Raw genomic sequence first — 20,004 nt, 5'->3', positions numbered from 1 at the left:
AATTAAATTACTGTAATGAATTACTTAGTAATGGATTACACCCAACACTGATTACATACAAATATCAATTATTGTAAAGAAAGTTTACAAACACACGTACAAACCAAATATTTGACAGAAAGATAAATAAATGTAATTATATTTTTCAAAACAAGCGCTGTTTTTTATCCACTCTAAACCGCTGGGTTGTTTCAACCCATGTTTGGGTAAAATATGGACAAACCCAACCTTTTTTTCTCCACATTTCTTTAAACCCAACAAAGGTTTGTCAATATTTGACCCAAACTAATTTTTAGAGCTGAACAAAATTTATTTTTTTGTTGTAAAATCTAATCGTAACCTTTAATTATTTATATTCTCCGCTGTATATAACTTATAAAAACGAAAGACCACGTTTTCCAATGTTGGCGTGTAAATGCAATACACACACAGGTGTGTTATTCAACACGGCAGTGACCTTGAGCGCGTGAGAAACTCGAACAGCGCTGCATTTTTGGCCCATTTGGCTTGCCATACCAGCTCTACGCCTGGCGCTGCATGCACACCAATGAAAATACCCGGAATTTTCTGTTTTCATCCAAAGTGTCTGCCATCTTTCTGCTTCGTACATGCATCGCTCTCTCTGAGGCTGAGCAGCTGATATAGTGTTCATGCATTTGCCGCGTGCAGATCCGGAGACCACACATGCATGGCCGTCATTCGTGCAGCAGACGCCAGAGAGAGCGAGAGCGAGAGAGAGAGAGAGCTGCTAACATCATCAGGGTAATCAAAGGTGAATCCGGGACGGAGAGGAAACACGCCGATCTGCTGATCTCTCGTGCATGGCTTCATCGTTCGGCTCTCGGACTCTCAGTAAACATGATGTGAATTATAGAATGCATTTCCGCATGATCAACGAACAGCAGGTGGAGGACATCACCATCGAGTTCTTCTACAAACCACACACTATCACCCTGCTGACATGCACCGTGCTCAGCCTGATGTACTTCGCGTTTACGCGGTGAGTGACGCACAACCCTAAAGCCACACAAAGAGTTGCAATAACGGCATGTTACTATAGCAACACGTCATTTCAGTTCGAAATCTGTCTTTTAGTGCATGTCTGTGGTTTTGAGGTCACCTATATGTGTGTGTATTTCTAAAGTCGACAAAACGATCTTCTATCGAAGTGCGAATATCACTTCCGGGAAAACGGACAAAATATTGATGACGTCATCGTGCACTCGGGGAATATTTTTTTTTTTTGTTCAACAAAAAGCTTTCTAGAAAGACAATGTCCCCCTGCCCTGATGATACCACCATTTTCTATAAGTAAGCAAGTAGCTAATCATGGTTCATGTCTGTGATGTAAACAGGAGACTATTGGTTATTCATATTATAGTCAGGAATGTATAAAGTCAGCATGAAACAGAAGTTGCAATATTCTTTTCTTCCCTATTGTGACATATATATATATATATATATATATATATATATATATATATATATATATATATATATATATAAATGAAACGGCTTCTGAAACTAGAAAACATTTAGGGTGGTTATGTCCATCAGAAAGAATGATTGGATTGTTGTAGTTTGCCATTGGTTAATCTCATGTGAGTGACAGGTTGCCCCGCCCTTGCGCCATTAAACACGTCATCAGAGACTAGATGAGCTATTCTGAATAAAGATTACGAGGCACATAAAACAGTAACGATGTGCACAGATTAATCATTTATAAATACTGCAATTCTATTTAAACAAAAAGAATTGTCAATTTTAATTTTATGATGGTGTCTTTAAGTTACAGTTGGCAGTTTTTGACTTTAATGTAAACAATTGGTGTGTGCATTAACTGCATTTGTATTTTTTTATTACAAATATAATAGAACCAAGTCCTTACCTTGCATTTTTTTCTGATATTATCCATGGATATGCCACAATATCAGAGCCCGTCTACGGAGAGCCTGTTCACTCCCTATTAAGTCCTATTGTACCGAATTTTGGTTGTAGTTCCACCAGAGTTCCACTGGGGGCGATCACCCCCGAGTGCAAAATGAATGGGAGTCTATGGGGCTAGACGGCTAAATTTGTCCCTTTCAGCCGATTGCCGTTGAGGAATCTCAGATTTGATTGTAGGTTTGGCAAGTTCAACATGGGTTATAGGTCGAAAATTGAATGAACGAGTACTTATGTCCTTTCGATTTCTTACAGGTTGAGTTGTTGTTGCCCATAACACGCTAGCATTCTGCTAATGAACGCTGATTGGTCAGTGAAGGACTGGTTACGACCAGAGATACCGCTTGATGGCATCAGGCATCCGAAGCGGGAACAGAATGTCTTCTAGCAGAAACTCTTCTAGCACGTGTGTTTACCTGTGTCAGCTGTGCTGGCGATGCCTCGAGAGAAAATAAAGTGCAGAGCGCGAAAGCACCAAAGTGACTGAAGGATAGCCGTAAAGCAGTATCTCTGGTCGTACGATGTGTATGACGTCATTGACATTTTGAAAGACTTTTTAAAGCAAATAAGTGACTCTAAAAAATCTAACACCCAGCAATGTGCAATTTCTTTGCATCTCCTTTCGAATAAAACATTCAAATTACTAGACAAAAAATTATATCTTGAGAAAAGTGGATTTTGAGGGGTATAGCTCCATAGACCTCCATTCATTCTGCACTCGTCCTGTGAGCGCCCTCATCTGGAGCCAGAGTGGAACTGCAACCGGTTCAGAAGCCGGAAGTGTAGCGAGAGTGAACCTTCTCCCCTTATTAGACATTCTCTGACAATATGGAAGAAAAGATCTGTCACTACGTTTTATTTCATCATCATCTTGACATTAAAGGAATTATTGCAACTGAGCACAGGCAGAATACGTGGAAAATATTTGTAGAAAGCAGAAGAAGCGGTAGTTCTCCTTAGTTTCAGTTCCGGAAAATAAATTATTCATGCTTTTTCTGTGAAATTTTCAATTAAACCACATAAAAAATTTTTTTGGTGTGCAAGATGAATTGTCAAATAGAGGAAGATCATGTGTTTGTGCGGCTGGTGTATTTGAGTGTATGACCACATGTTTCCGTTGCAGAGATGATGGAAACCATGACAATAACCTGTGGGTGGGTCTCATCCTGGTCATCTCCTTTTTCTTGATCATCAGCGTCCTTGCCTTCCCAAACGGTAAGAGTCTTGAACTCGGGCTGCGATCTGAGTCACATGATCATGGTCACATGGTTCTGTTCAGATTCATAACTAAGGCGGCATGATATTGAAATAAAATTGATATTGCATTGCAATATGCATTAGTGAGATTGTGCAGGCTGTGATTTAATGAAATAAATATGTGCTACCTGCTTCATAACCTGATATTATGAGCTGCGTGTGTAAATGAACACAGTGCTGAGCTTAAAGGTAGGGTAGGTCAGAATTGTCTAAAAAAAACTTTTATTCAAATTTGTTTAAACTGTCTTTATATACCAATACATAATTAAAATGCAAGTACTCTGAAATAGAGAGTATAAAAAACTGAGTGACTCTAGTGTATTTAATCTTCAATAAACACAGCTCATTAATTCCATTCACTCCCACCTAAAAACGGGTGCGCGACTGCGCGCACGTGGGCAGAGCCAATAATAGCGGCGGTAGTCATGGCGACGGAGAGTGACAGTCGCGCAAGCCAATCACTTGTTTCGTCCCGAATGGAATTAATGAGCTGTGTTTTTTGAAGATTAAATACACTATAGTCACTCAATTTTTATACTCTCTTTTTCAAAGTACTTACATTTTAATTATGTATTGGTATATAAAGACAGTTTAAGCCAATTTGAAAAAAAGTTATTTAGACAATTCTTACCTACACAACCTTTAACTCTGAAACCGGCACTGCATATTTTTATTTCCCACCAACCCGTCAAAATAAAAAGTTGATGGGTTACAGTTTAAAAAATGAAGAGATTATTAATCTAATTCAAATCAAATGATTCATTATGAGTATTATAATTTTACACTAGAATGAAATTATTATTAATACTCTTTTTTTTACAGTACAATATTATTACAATATTGTTTTCTTTTAAGATTTTTATTTAATAATCACAATAAAATCATAAGGTATAATCCACGACTAGCTCTGCATCAAACTATTTTAATGCACGACGCAGAGGCAAACAACCATGGATTATCACGTTTATACCATGGTTATTTGCCAATTTTTTGCAATATTTGACGGAAAGGTAAAACTAGATCTAACATTCTACTTGCTTTCAGTAACCTTCCGCTTTTGTTAATTATTAATTTTATTTTCTATACAGATGAACTCACCCAACTCACTCTAGAATGATTCATTATTTTCAAATATAGCTATTTAAGTCATCTGGTGAAAAATCCTGTATTTTTTCCATATTGCAATATACTTCACAGAATGACAACATTTTGCAATGTCATGTTTTTCCAGTATCATGCAGCCATATTCATAACTCTCTTATAACTCTATTCATACATTTCTTTTCAGGCCCGTTTACAAGACCCCATCCAGCAATATGGCGTATAGTGTTCGGTGAGTGGATCAGACGTGTTTATGTGACCTTGATGGCCAATTATGCAGCTTAATGATAAACATACACTGCGAGATGATTTTTAAACGTGAATAAATGATGAGGGCAAACCTGAGGTCATATCTTAAGTGGTCGGATTAGTAGGTTAATGAAATTTTCCACCTTCCTCTTTTCTGAAGTGCATGTTTTATGTTGTTGTGCAGGATTGAGTGTGCTGTACTTCCTCTTCCTCGTTTTCATCATCTTCCTGAACTGGGAGCAGGTGAAGTCGGTCATGTACTGGCTGGATCCCAATCTTCGCTATGCCAAACGAGAAGCTGACATCATGGTCAGTGATGTTCTGGGAAATATGACTCAGTATTGTAGTTAAAGAAGTAGTTCACACACACAAATTAATATAATGTCATTATGATTAAGCCCTAAAAAGGACTGAATATTTTCTCTTCTGCCAGAGCTCATACATCAGGATTATTATAATTCACTAGAACTAAAACCATACAAATATTTTGTGTGTGTATATATATATATGTGTGTGTGTATATATATATATATATATATATGTGTGTGTGTATGTATAAGATTTTTCAAATTTGTAAATGAAACAGATTATTGTAGTGTTTTACAAGAAAATACTATTTAATACTACTTCAAAATTTCACATTTAATTCAATGTTTTACTTGCCTTTTCTTTGTGATTAACTGACATTTCTGAGTGAGAATTGTTTCTACTCCAATTTTATTTCAGTGGAAACAAAGCACATCAAAATCATTAAACTTTAACAAACATTTCAATAATAATAAAAAACATTCAAACTCCATAAAAACAATAATAGCATCTCAATGATACTAAAATAAGTCACAAATCTCAAAATGATGCATTACGTTCAGTTGAACTTTGTTAACAATAGCGAGTGTTAAACATGTCACTGATGTCCTTCTGGTGTTGTGATGATTGATTGACAGGAGTATGCGGTGAACTGTCATGTGATCACATGGGAGCGAATCCTCAGCCACTTTGACATCTTCGCCTTCAGTCATTTCTGGGGTTGGGGGATGAAGGCTCTGCTCATCCGCAGCTACGGCCTGTGCTGGAGCATCAGCATCACCTGGGAGCTCACCGAGGTAACTCTGGGATTCCTGCTGCTCATTATCTTGTTTTGATGCATTGCTTCACATATAACAACATGCATCTGATTATAATGCTGTTATGATGATTCGCAGAAGACCATGTATGATAATTCGCAGCTAATGAGCATTTGATGTTGTTCAGAGTCTGGCTTCAAATTATTGCTCTCATTTTAGCTTTGGTTCAAAACCTAGTTAATTTTAATAATAATAGTTAATTTAGCAATCCCAGAATTCTTTGTGAAATGCACAGTGAAAACAAATCATCCAAGATGAAGGACGAAGTGAGAATTTATCTTAAATGTTTTTTTTTTTTTTTTTATGTGTATATATATCGAGTCTGGCTCCAAATTATATAATGAGAAATTTAGCTAAATATTATTAAGTAGGACTCCAGACTGTGACCAAATGGTCGCATTTTGAGATCTTTTTTTCTTGCTGTTGTGAATACATTTAGTTCGAGGTCGCACAAGAACAGGTTTTCACCGGCCAATCTCAATCAGCGCAACACTGTTACTACAAAGCGCTGAGAGATTTAGTGAAAAAGCGTGTGAATTTGACACTACATTAACAGCATCGCAGTGAGATCTAGTGTGAAGCGTTCAAGTTCAGCGCAGAATTCTCTGTTATAAATCACAGATATCAGACCAAACAGCACTGACTTTGAAATCACTTTTGAAATCTCCAACATTCACCATGGATTTAACGTGGCAATGCTAACTGTAACCATGGTATTGTGGTAGAAATAGTCTAATGGCTTTACGTTATTCTTTTTAGGGTTTGTACAACAAGGATTTTAAAGTGCTTCACACTTTTTCCAGCACTTCAAATCTCTAAATATTATCCAAATAAAATGTTATTTTTATTAACATGTTTTTTTTTTTAAAAATTCCCTATAAAAAGGTGTCCAAATGTTTCTGTTGTTAATAAGTGATTTTTTTTTTCTGCATCTCCAATTTAAATGTTATTTTTATTAACATTTAAAAATATTTTTTTCCCTATAAAAAAGGTTTTCACATGTTACTGTTGTTAATAAGTTATTTTTTTCTGCATCTCAAGCTCAGTGCTTTACTGTCAAATGTAAAATAGTTGCATTTGCACTTATTATTGCTAAACAATAGTGATTTTTATTATTAATATACCTTTAAAAATCCCCCCAGCCATCTGTAGATCTTAGTGGCACCGGTGCAGAGCCCTGTTAATTCAGTTATAAATTCAATTCAATTCAATTCAAGTTTATTTGTATAGCGCTTTTCACAATACACATTGTTTCAAAGCAGCTTTACAGAAAATGCATTTCAAAAATATACACACAAAATACAGTTAGTTAATCATGAAATTTAGGGCATAACATATCGCCGGCGTTGGGTCGTCTCTTCACAGGCGTCGAGTCGTCTCATCACAGGCGTTGGGGCATCTGAAGTCTCCATGAGAGGCTGGATACATAACTGGAGCTGACGAACTCTATTTGAGTTATCTCGGGACAGGCGTCCCGAGATAACAACAAAAAAGGCAGATGGGAAATAATTAGCGTAGCTGCTGTTCATAATATGAATGCATTTGATCTGATTTAACAGTAGTATAAAAGGTATGAGATGCATCATGTGAATGCTTGGCTAAAGAGATGCGTCTTTAATCTAGTTTTAAACTGGGAGAGCGAGTCTGAGCCTCGGACAATATCAGGAAGGCTATTCCAGAGTTTAGGAGCTAGATGTGAAAACGCCCTCCCTCCTTTAGTGGACTTAGTTATCCTAGGTACGACCAGAAGCCTCGAATTTAGCGATCTTAAAGAGCGCGATGGAATATATGGCGATAGAAGATCTCTTAAATACACAGGAGCTAAACCATTTAGGGCTTTATATGTCAGTAACAATACTTTGTAATTGATACGGAACTTAATAGGTAACCAGTGTAGAGATGATAAAATTGGTGTTATATGATCATATTTTCTTGACTTAGTAAGAACTCTAGCAGCTGCATTTTGGACTAACTGTAGCTTGTTTGATGATAAATGATAATTAATTCAATTAAATACCACAATATGGTAATAAACTACTTGAGTTAACTATTTTGTTTGATACATGTTTATATGCATATACAGTATCACATTGCTAGTTTATAAGATGTTAATGGCAAACGCAGTTGAAATCAACAGGTCTAGTCTCTTGAAGAGCGCACAATAATACACACATATAATCTCTCCGTACAGTTGTTCTTCATGCATCTTCTTCCTAATTTTGCGGAGTGCTGGTGGGATCAAGTAATCCTGGATATTTTGTTGTGTAACGGAGGAGGCATCTGGCTGGGAATGACTGTCTGCCGCTTCTTAGAGATGCGCACGTATCACTGGGCCAGTATCAAGTAAGAGATCTGAATCATTTCAAACTGGATTTTGCAGCATTTACAGTGGCTAGAAAGTGTGCAATCTGTGTTTTCTGCTGAACAGAGACATCCACAGCACCACGGGCAAGATCAAACGTGCAGTTTTACAGTTCACGCCTGCCAGCTGGACATACGTGCGCTGGTTCGACCCCAAGTCTTCCTTGCAGAGGGTGACGGGAGTCTATCTGTTCATGATCATATGGCAGGTTAGTAAAATGTGTGTCTTAATCAGCCAATGTTTAGAAATAAAACGAGTTTAATTTTGGTTCAAAACCTGATTAGTTTAGCAATCCCAGAATGCATTGTGAAATGCATTTAAGTTGGATTCATCCTCTTATATAGTGAGACATATTGATGCATATATAGTTTAGCAATCCCAGAATGCATTGTGATATGCATATAAGATGGAGGATTCATCCTCTTATAATAGTGAGACATATTGATAAATATATGTAAAAATCCATGGCTCGCTGTGCATTAAATTATTTTGTTACGGTTGTAATGCACACCTTGTTTGAAATCAACCCAAACAAACACACCCCTTCTTCATTGCTCCGCCTCCAAAACTCACACTCCAATCCTAATGCTGCGTTCACACCAAACGCGGATTGAGCGTCAAATTCGCGTCTATCACGTCTAGTTGGACGCTTGAACATTTTGAATCCACTCGTGCGTCCAAAGCGAATAGGACGCTTTGGCAAAATCCGCTACTTGTGGGAGGGGCACGTGCTAGGCGGTTGTCTGTTTGCAAGATGGCTGATGTTGATCGAGCATTGATCGAGAGAGTCACCGCTCTGTATTTGCTCAGGAGAGCAGAACAGCGGCGTAGGGGTCATCGTCGCCGTACTTGGGTCCACCAGACCCTTCGGAGGCGTACCCAGATTGGCGAGTTTCACCACATGCTCCAGGAGCTGCGCCTGGATGACGGCCGCTTTCAGCGATACTTCCGCCTGTCCTGCGCCCAGTTTGATGACCTGTTGTCCCGCATCGGAGGGGGTCACCCAAGGGGGTAATCCATCCACCGGAAACTGAATCTTCCCCGGGGGCCGCCATTGACTATCAAGCCATCATCTGCTGTTAGCATTCCATTGACTCCCATTCATTTTGGTGTCACTTTGACAGCGAATAACTTTACATCTGAGGCGTTTAAAGACTCCATTTGTCCATTATTTATTTCTAAAGAAACACGACAATGTATAAAAGGCTCCATTAATTTGTATCTTACGTTATGGCCGCGTAGAAGCCGCTTTTGTAAAAATAGGCTAACGATTGTGTCATAACCACTCGACTCTCTGTCGCACAAGTCGAGAAATTACGGTATAGACCGGCGGAGAAGCTCACAAGCAATCGGGGGGACGTGGAGACATAAAGTCAAGGGAGAAGCCCATAGAGAGTGATAAAGTTACTCCCGCTGCTAGCTCATGGACAGCTAATGCTCACGCTCTCAGTCTCTGTGAGATTCGGAAGGGAATGATTCCGATTTCTCTCGGCACAGCTACTAGAAGACTTACAGCTGTCAGACACGTTGCTCACGTCACATCTACGTCGTCAAGCTCAGTTTGAGCCTGCGCAGTTCGCCCGGCCATCAGGAAGTGAGTGCTTCTAATTGACTACACTTTTCTCTGTTGAAACCTATGGGGTCGCTGTGTCCAGTTTATATACTGTCTAAACGCGTCTATCGCGCTCAGGACCTCCAGACCCGCGTAATCGCATCTTTACATTGACTTAACATGGAAATCACGCGCTCCAGACGCTCAATTCGCGTTTGGTGTGAACGCAGCATAACAGCCCTGCGCCGAGTCGGTCTCGAACCCCGATCCCCCTGCAAGCGAGTCGAGTGCACTACACTGAGGCCCCATCCACACTACTGCGTTTTCGTTTAGAAACGGAGACCTTTTGCTACGTTTGCACCTCCCGTCCAGACTACAACGGCAAAAACGAAGACCTAAAACGGAGAAGTTTAGAAACGCTGCCGACCCCGTTTAGCGTTTTGAATCTCCGGAGGGCGTTTTAGTGAAGACGGTCAAAACGGAGGACTTTAGAAACGAAGACGCAGAGGCTCACGCTCGGCTCTATGATTGGGTGTCATCAGTCATGGCGTATCCTTCCCTGATTCGTCAGCCACCCATCACATGACCCGTCCCCGGGAAGAAAACATACAAAAACAGCCTGGACTACGTAACGTTAGTGACTGCAACATGGATAACGAATTACAAGCGTTACTGACTTTGATGTCTTTGTTAGCAGCTGTTGTGCAAGTAAATTCTGCATTTTACAACGTTACAACTGCCTACATGCGCCTGTTTACACCGGCACGCGCATGCCCAGTGTTGGTGAATGGTCACGTGATCTGCGTTTTCAGTCGTTTTAATGTGGACTGAGATAAATTCTAATACGCAGCTAAAACGCTGGTGTGGACGGAGATCGTATTAGTTTTAATTCTCCGTTTCTAAACTAAAACGCAGTAGTGTGGATGAGGCCTGACACTAAACACCGCATTCACTAGCAGTCGTCAGCGCGGCCCCCGTTACACACGCAATCCAAGAGAGGATGTCTGTTCATCATAGCAGAAGCGCACCAGATTAATGCTTCACGAAAAATGAAGCGCAGATGATGAATGAATGCCAAGGATCCACTTTATATTAATTGACAGTAATATTAACAGAACTTTTATTGTCAGCATAAAAAATAACTAGTTTGATTGGCTTTACCAAGCTCAAAAATGTGGGTCATACGAGTTCTCTGGAGAGAATGGGCAGTCAGACTAAAAGTGCAGACTCGTTTCCATGGCGATGAAAGCACGCTCTTCATTCTCTATTGTGAGAGAGCGAGGCCGGTCTCTTCGCTCCCTATTGAGGGCCCTTTAAATAGTAATTAAATGTCTTTGAAATGGGAATTCGGGAGGAGGGGAGTGTGTGAGCGGATACCATTTCCACTTCAGAGACTGTGACCAAATTAGTTGACAACTGAATACTGGTTTTGGTGTTGTGTGAATCTCTGAAGCATAATCTGAACTAACTGCACTATGATTCTTATTACAAATGTAGCTTTAAAAAAAAAAAGTAGTCATATTTCCACTCTGCTTGCTTTTTGTATGATGTTTTTAGATCATTAGTCTTGTTTTAAGTAGGCAACAACACCATAAAACAGAATGAATGACTGCGTGCAAAAATTATAATTTTTTAAAATCTTGGTTGTTTATATCATCGCAAAACAAATAAAATATACTTGACAATAGTTTATCTAAAAGTCAGTGTGAAACCATCCATGCATTTCTTTATCAATATTTGCTAGAATTATCAATATTTCTAATGTGACAGTCGCAACAAACGGCAAATTGACAGGTTAGTATTAACAGATTAATTCAAATTCATTCTTTACTGAACTTTATTAATTGTCAAATGTTTTTCTTTTGGTTTATTGCATAACATTTCTAATTCATTTCTACACAGAACTTTATTCATTTACTTCTACAGTTCTATTTTGTCCCAGGTCTCAAGGGTCATTGGATTTTACTTTTTCCAAAAAGCTTTTTTTTAGTTTTGGTTCGATGCATAACATTTTTTCTCTCACTCTCTCTCTCTCTCTCTCTCTCTCTCTCTCACTTACTCACTCAAGCTAACAGAGCTGAACACGTTCTTCCTGAAGCACATCTTTGTGTTCCCAGCATGCCACGCTCTCAGCTGGTGCAGAATTCTGTTCATCGGTATCATCACTGCCCCCACCGTACGGTAGGTACACATATAACAATATGCCATTCTAAGTAACAATATACTTCCAAAGTCTGATGTATTTCAGAGTAAAATATGAAAAAATCAATGGGGGAACTGATTTTGATCCATTGGGAATTGATTGATTTATTGAAATGTGACATCAGCCAAAAAATAAAAGTTGTTACATTTTTCTAATCCATGGTTTCCCAAACTGGGCTTTGTAAGCTAATGAAAAGCGAATAATTAATTAAATCATAAAATGTTTAATAACTTAAAGTAAGCAGCACGTCAAAACAACAAAGTGGTTCACACCAAAAGCACTCAGTCATTTATAGTAATGATCTTTCAACGCTAATATTTTTATCTCGAGCCAGACGTGCTTTATTTAAACCCTTTCCGATCAGTGTGCGTTACTTCACTCTCTCTCTGAGAAGATGTAAAGCGCCACATTAAGAGCTGTGGATGACGCAGAAACACGGTGAGCAGCAAAATAGATACTTTTGCTAAAAATCTGCAGAAAACGAGAATACACTCTTGAGCGTTTAACTAAACCAGGTTTGAGACAAGTTAACACTTTTTAACTTGTAAATGTTTTTTCCCCTCATACATTTAGCATTATTAGTAAGCATATTAAGATAATTTTATAATAAACAATGTAATAATTTAGAAAAATTATTTAGAGATGGCAAAGGAAGACAAAAAAGTTAACTTTGTTTTGTGCTCATGATGAGAGTTTTGATTATTTGATTATGCATGTTGTTTGTTTTTAGTAGTTTATTACTATGAGCAAAGTATTTTTCCTGAGGTAAACCTGTGTGAGAATGAAAATGTATAAATAAAATAAAAAATAAATAGCCTGATTAAAAAATCTGATCTTACCTTTTTATATTCATATCCAGTTGGGAGAAATATATACTTTTTTTTTTTTGGTAAATATTGGTACAAATTCTTAGACATCACAGCCCAAGATTTTCATCTTTGACTATTTTGAGTGTAAACAAGCAAAATAAAACCATACAAAAAGACTGAACTAAAAAAGATTAAATATTTAAATTGTTTACCTGCATGTCATGTGACCATTAACTGATTTCAGAGAACCATGAGCATGCAAATGTGTTGTTAACGTATGTGAAATATTAACATTAAATGTCAGGGAGACTTCAAGTAAATATATTTTGCTGACAAAGAAGTTTGGGATTCACTCTTCTAAAACAATATGAAGAGAATCGGATTATGAACAGAACATGTATTAAAGGATTATTCACTTTGATTATTGATGTGCACTGACGCATTTCTCTGGTCTGCTCTACAGGCAGTATTATGCGTACCTCACGGACACACAGTGCAAACGGGTCGGGACACAATGCTGGGTGTTTGGGTGAGTCTAAACCTGTTAAAATGACCTAAGTGTAAAGCCGTCCCCCATGTGGTCCACTGTAATGCACAAGTAACGGAGAGAGTCATCAGTAAGCCGCGTTCTTCAGCGTGCACTGATGTTCATGCATGCGTCACACCAGTGTTTGAGGTGAAGGCCTTGCAGGCTTTTCATTCAAATGAACGTTTAACCACAAACCCGCATGAATGCTTGTGTTCCACTGCAGCGCTTTGGTGGGCTTTGCTGCTCCATTGTTATTAGCGTTATCTCAGATATAAGACCGTGACCTAGATTGTGTTCACTTCAAGTTATCTTGTCACAAACATCTAGGTTAGATCATCTCGACTTCATCTAACATCCGTCAGCTTTACGTTGCACAATCAAGATCCAATAGAAACGCTCTTGTCTTCTTTCCAACAGGGCAATAGCTTTCCTGGAGGCGTTAGCCTGCATTAAATTCGGACAAGACTTGTTTTCCAAGACGCAAATTCTCTATGTGTTTTTGTGGCTCTTGTGTTTGGTGAGTTCCTGCACTTTTTGTCTTCACTTTGGGCTTTTCATTGCATCAATATGACTCTTGATTTTTTACTCATTCAGCAAAAAACTTGAACGCAAAGCTATTTTTGGCATCTGTGGGAGGAGATTTCCTGAAAATAGTCTTTTCAGGAAGTGTTTTTGTGTGAGCACAAAAGCTGCTGATGTGTAATTGATCGAGTCTTTGTTTCTCTCTCTCATCTGAAGGCTTCCATCACATTCCTGTGTCTGTATGGGATGGTCTGGTATGCTGAAAACTACGGGCCCAGAGAGAAGGTGAGTCACGGCTTTGTCATCATTTACTCACGCTCACTCTTGTTCCTGAAAAAACAAAAGGACACACAACTAAAGCATATTGTGACCAAGCTTCCCAAAGGACAAAATAATTAATTAGAATTTTCTGGCCCCATTGGCAGATATTTTTCCTTGTTTCTTAAATAATTTTGCATCTCAAGTATAAATATATCATAATTTTAAGAATGTTTAGATATTTGTAATGGAAAACTTTAGATATTTGTAATGGATTGTAATGTAATGGATATTTTCCCCCCTCAAACAACACTTGTATGACATCAGAAGACTTTTAGACTACTTTTATGATACTGTTAGATGCCTTTCACACACGTCTTTGTGTCCAAAAATGCGATGCAGCGCTCAGGAATGTTTTTATTTAAAAAAACACGAAAACAGAAGATGAGGATGTCGAGACGTGCTTTTGAGGCTCTCTCCAAGCCCTTTTTTTTTTATTATTTTTTTTAAGAAACAGGTTGTGATGATCACTTGAAGAAATGCTTTATAATTCACGGTATCCGCACACAGCCACTATAGCTGCTTTTCCACTGTCGGGCCAGTGCGAGCCAGGGCTTTCAACGGGCCGGGCTGGGCCAATAGCCTCGGGCCTGTAGCACCGAGCCCAAAACCCCACTGCGTAACACACCTCTATAGAACAACGTCACACAAACCCATCATTTCACCAACAATTGTAAGTTTTATAAATCTAATCAGAAAGAAATCACTGGAAACTAGCGAGATCGCAAAACGAACATGATAAATGCAGCCGTTTGTTGGCATTTCTGATGTTTAGTTGAAGGAACACGCCGACTTTTTGGGACTTCTGAAGCACTGCTACTTCTGCGGAGTGATTAGCGCAACACCGAGCGAACTCTCGTCTCCTCGCCACGGGGCGTCTCAGGCGCTGCGAGCAAATCACTCCGCAGAAGTAGCAGTGCTTCGCCTTCTGAGAATATAGTTCCCAGTATGTATACGGTTAGAAGATGGCTGTGTCTCAATGCGGACGACGACGCAGAAGTATAAATGAAAACTAGCGCGTAGTCTATAGCGTAGTCTCCGCCGTTGGTCCGACACAGATGTATAAATCAGCCTGTAATGAAAACCGACTTAAGCCTAAGGCTTAGGTCCGACGCAGAAGTAAATCAGCCGTAACAGTCATACACGTCCATCTAACGTGTGTTTACATAGAAAAACAATGTAAAAGTACCTCGTTGGAATGGATAAACGCATTCTATGTGAATGGCCCTTAAGGCTGTGTTTTGTGTGATTTTTATTTATTTATTTATTTTTTATATTCAGCTCTAAAAATCATCATCCACTTAAGTTGCATTAATACAGCCTTGAAATAATTTTCATTATATTGTTTCTTCCTCGTTTGTTCTGCCATTATCAATTGTGTCCTCAAACCCTGTTGGCTTTAAATGTAATTTAAAAAACTGACTTTCCAGCAGGCTATACAAGCAGTGCTAAAGTGAATCTTAAGAGTGTTGCTATCTAAGTCATGATGTTTTGACCTCCACAGAGCTTCTCGGAGTGTGATGACAGTTTTTACTCTGAGTCGGGTGACGCCGCGTCTGAATGCAAAGGTAAACACTAAATCATTCACACCAGCAGATACCAGGATGTTAATGACAGACTTCAGCGAGTCTAACCTGTAGTGTTGTGACCTCTTGTGGAGAACGAGCAGAAGACGCGTGGGTGTGAAGTTCTGAGACTTGGCAACGTCTTTAATACTAGAGTACTGTATATTGCGTACTATTTTATTTTTTAATATATGATAAGTGCATTTGTCACATTGGAAATGAAAGGTCAAGCATATTTTTATTGTGAATGTTAGCAAGTGTATTAGATCATCCAGGCAGGGTTATTATTGTTGACTATAAAACTATTAAAAACATGAAATATAATATAAATATTAGTCTATATAATTAAAAAAGTGAACATTTTAAAGGTTGCCTCAGCAATAAACCAAATTAAGCACTAAAATTATAAACTGAAAATAAACGCTAACTAAAACTAAAACTGAAATCAAAAATTAATTAAAGCTAAATGGCAATATTTATTTAAAAAAATGGAAAATAATGATAAAAACACAGTTATTAAAAAGTAAACTAAAATGAACATGAAAACTAAATACAATTCGAATAAAGTTACATTTTTAATATTATTATTACACATATTAATACAACTAAAATAAATAAAATGCAAGCATGCTATATATTGCAAAAGTTGTAAAATATCAGTATGCAACTCTGAATATATCTAGTGGAGTTCAAATGTAGGTGTTATATTTTTCTAAACGTGCATGCATTATACTTTGCTTCTGTGCATGAACTGCTTCAGTGTTTCAACTCACGTTGTAATGCAACTGTGCTGTAGGGGATTTTGAGATGGACGGCTCAACTTACTCTTCTATCAGGAAACGGAGGGACTCGGAACCGTCATACAGAACCATCAACGGCGTGGAGAAATGAGTCCGTCTCTAGAAGGCTTTGAGCGCTTCTCCTCGGACGGGAACGTTTGCACAGGTGTCACTCCTGTTAATGGAGGGAACATCAGATGACTGTGATTATGAATGGTGAGATTGTCTCAGGTTTAGTTCGAACACTTCAGATATCAGAGCGGTTTGCAGCGCTTGCAAAACACTTTGAATAGGCAATACTGTGTTTAGATGGCGAGCTCACTTGTTGAACTAGAGACTGGTTAACACTTTAGATCCCGAGCAGTGCTGTGAATCACGTGTTCCTCAGTAGCATGCGTGACTCGGAAGTGTCGTGACTTGTCACTGTATTTCATGTTATCAACAGTGTATTATATGCTAGCGATTTCAGATTGTTATTCATATCATAATGTGTCTACAAATGATGTCAGATCAAGTCAACATGAAATCTAAATTTATTCTTTTTTTACTTTAAAACGCGTTCCTGTTCTTATTGTGCATGTTTCTCTGATGCATGTTTTTTTTTTTTTTTTTTTTTGGATAAAACATCATTAAAATGTAAATGTAAAGTTTGGGGATGGTAAGATTTTGTGTTTTTTGAAAGAAGGCTCACCAAGGCTGCATTTATTTTAATCAAAAATACAGTAAAAACCGTAATATTGTGAAATATTATTACAGTTTAAAATAAGTGTCTTCTATTGTAATGTATAGAAAAATTTAGTTTATTCCTGTGATCAAAGCTGAATGTTCAGCAGCATTACTCAGTCACATGATCATTCAGAAATCATTCTAATAGGATTATTTGCTGCTCAAGAAACATTTCTGATTATCAATGTTGAAAACCGTTGTGCTGCTTCATATTTTTGAACTATTTTTGAACAGAAAGAACCACATTTATTTGAAATTTAAATATTTGTAACATCATCAATGTCTTTACTGTCACTTTGATAAGTTTAATGCATCCTTGCTGAATAAAGTATTCATTTCTTTAAAAAAATCTTACAGACCCCAAACTTGTAAACAGTTGTTTATGTCAGATTACAGAAGCATCATTTAATGTTGACTCTATCTAGGAAAGACTGTTCCTGGCCAGTACTCGATCCAGACTGACTAAATCTGTTTGTGGTTGACATGAGTTGAATGTTTCTAGGTTAAGCTGCTTTAAAGGAATCCGATTGGAGATGATTTTAACAACACTTTTAGTGGCTTCACTGATGTTTTAATGTGTGACGCTTGTTTCTGGTGTTTCTGCTTCTCCAGCTGCTGTCGTTTTTATGTTCTCACCTGAGAGGCGTTTTTGGTTTTGCATGTCTGTGAAAATCATCTATATCAGTTTCTATAGAAGCTTGTGTCCATGGAAAAAAAATAAAAAAGTTAATTGTGGCTTTTTATCTCGCAATTGCAAGAAAAAAAGACTTGCAATTTTTTTTCATCTTGCAATTCTGATTTTTTATTTTTTCTTAGAAAAACTTACAATCGTAAGTTTATATCTCACAATTCTGAGAAAAAGTCTTGTGAGATATAAAATAATTGTGAGAGATGAACTCAAAATTGCAAGAAAAAAGTCAGAATTGTAAGATATAAATATATATCTCTCAATTCATAACTTTTCCCTCAATTGTGAGTTTTTATAGTTCGCAACTAAGTTTATTTCTCAATTTTGAGGGAAAAAAAGTATGAATTGCTAGATGAAAAATTCGCAATATTGGCTTTTCTGAGGTGGCATTTTAGAAGCTTGTGTCCATGGAATAAAAATTAAAAAGGTAATTGTGGCTTTTTATCGCAATTGCAAGAAAAAAAGAGTTAAAAGAAAAGAAAACTTAAAAGAATTGGGAGATCTAAACTTGCAATTGTGAGATAAAGAGATGAAAAATTAGCTATTCTGACTTTCCCGCAATCGCTGGTTTATATATCTCACAATTCATAAGTTTTCCCTCAATTGTGAGTTTTTATAATTCACAATAAGTTTATATCACCGTTTTTTGAGGGAAAAAAGTATGAATTGCTAGATGAAAAAATCGCTTTTCTGAGGTGGTAATTTCTGAAATTTATATATATTTTTTTTTCAATTGAGCATTTAAGTCTATATACGTGTTTATAACTCGCAATTGTATGTTTTTTTTTTTACATCACAATTTTGAGAAAAAGTCAAAATTGTGAGATGAAAAATGTGTTTCAAATATTCAGTTTATATCTCGCAATTCAAACTTTTTTTTCTCGTGATCACAAGTTTGTCAAGTTTTTATCCCATGCAATTGTAAGTTTATATCTCACATTTCTGAGAAAAAAAGTTGAGATGAAAAACTCACAAATCTAACTTTAGTTAAATTCTGACTTTTTTCCCTCAGAATCGTGAATTTATTTTAGAATTGTGAGATAAAAGGTTGCAATTACCTCTTTAATTTTTATTTCGTGTGTTTGTTAAAAATGATCCTGATCACCACACACCCTTAAACCAGTATTCAAGCCTTTTTAGACTGACGTTTAACACCGATATCGTGTGCCTGCATGCATGTTTAACAACTATCACCTGTAACCTTTATTGCTTTGTGTGTGTGTGTGTTGTGTACAATAGTGTTTTTCCTGATATGATAACTAGAGAGCGGTGTGGCCGATGTATGTGGTATCATTTAATATAATTTAAATGCAGTTATTGTAATATACACAGACTAAAATGCTTTGCACCCAATTTTTTTCACGGTTTACTAATTTGAAACTCGCAGAAGAGCTAACGGTTCTTTTAATCGCACGTTTATCAGCTATGCCGATAATCTAAAAATGTTGGTAGACTTATCGACATGGTTGATTTAAATTCTTCCATTACTAGTGTTCATAATCCAACACCATGTCCGGTGTATTCATCATGTTCAGACAACATATAGTTTTCTTCATTTCCGTATTAATGTCATTCATGACAGTCTGTGGACAGTCGGAGCATCACATAATTCTACATATCCATTTGCCAAAACACTTGTTTTGTGTCCGTTTAGTCACTGTGAAACATTTAAATGCCTTTTTGTCATGCTTCTGATTTGTACATTTCATCTAAATTGTTAACGAATCAGTGTTTGTCTTTTCAGTAATATTAAACGACTAGTTTTTGGTGAAGAATGAACTTTGCAGCTTTTCAATATATATATATGACGTTTGTTTGTTTGCTCAAAATTTACATGCAACTACTTGGGATGTAACTGAATTTTAAGATTAAATTTCATCTGTATCTCGTGACTTTGTGTTTTCATAATTGTTAATTATTTTGGTTTTGGGCTTTTCTGCTTTTATTTCAGTGTGTCCTAACCAATACAATAAGTCATTTGTTTACTCTTGAGCACAGCCAGTCAGATATTACATTAAGCATACAGTTTGGTATGTATGTATATATATATATATATATATATATATATATATATATATATATATATATATATTATATATACACACAGGTGAAACTCGAAAAACTAGAATATGGTGCAAAAGTTCATTTATTCCAGTAATTCAACTTAAAATGTGAAACTAATATATTATATAGACTTATTACATGCAAAGTGAGAGATTTCAAGCCTATATTTGTTATAATTTTGATGATTATGGCTTACAGTTTATGAAAACCCC

General features: G+C 37.2%; 1 protein-coding gene across 1 annotated transcript; it reads left to right on the top strand.

Annotated features, from left to right (window-relative positions):
* Nucleotides 1-406: 406 nt before the first annotated feature.
* ptdss1a (phosphatidylserine synthase 1a) lies at nt 407-19,507 on the top strand. The gene is made up of 13 exons (XM_079624981.1): nt 407-1,000; nt 3,068-3,159; nt 4,490-4,534; nt 4,736-4,860; nt 5,496-5,654; nt 7,867-8,018; nt 8,104-8,245; nt 11,658-11,770; nt 13,065-13,130; nt 13,548-13,647; nt 13,869-13,937; nt 15,475-15,538; nt 16,332-19,507. The coding sequence occupies exons 1-13, from the start codon at nt 822-824 to the stop codon at nt 16,424-16,426; spliced, it is 1,401 nt and encodes a 466-aa protein (XP_079481107.1). The 5' UTR covers nt 407-821; the 3' UTR covers nt 16,427-19,507.
* The last annotated feature ends 497 nt before the right edge of the window (nt 19,508-20,004 follow it).

Source organism: Phoxinus phoxinus (genome assembly GCF_949152265.1).
Source record: "Phoxinus phoxinus genome assembly, chromosome: 10".
In the NCBI taxonomy this organism is placed as follows: domain Eukaryota; kingdom Metazoa; phylum Chordata; class Actinopteri; order Cypriniformes; family Leuciscidae; genus Phoxinus; species Phoxinus phoxinus.
The sequence above is the reverse complement of the archived record's forward strand: the minus strand, read 5'-3'. Positions and strand labels throughout refer to the sequence as shown.

Excerpts from the sequence above, each read along its gene's own strand:
- ptdss1a (XM_079624981.1), top strand. The coding sequence starts at position 822 with ATGGCTTCATCGTTCGGCTCTCGGACTCTCAGTAAACATGATGTGAAT. Across the intron at positions 13,648-13,868 it reads TTTTGTGGCTCTTGTGTTTG|GCTTCCATCACATTCCTGTG; the intron begins GTGAGTTCCTGC and ends TCTCATCTGAAG. Across the intron at positions 15,539-16,331 it reads CGCCGCGTCTGAATGCAAAG|GGGATTTTGAGATGGACGGC; the intron begins GTAAACACTAAA and ends ACTGTGCTGTAG.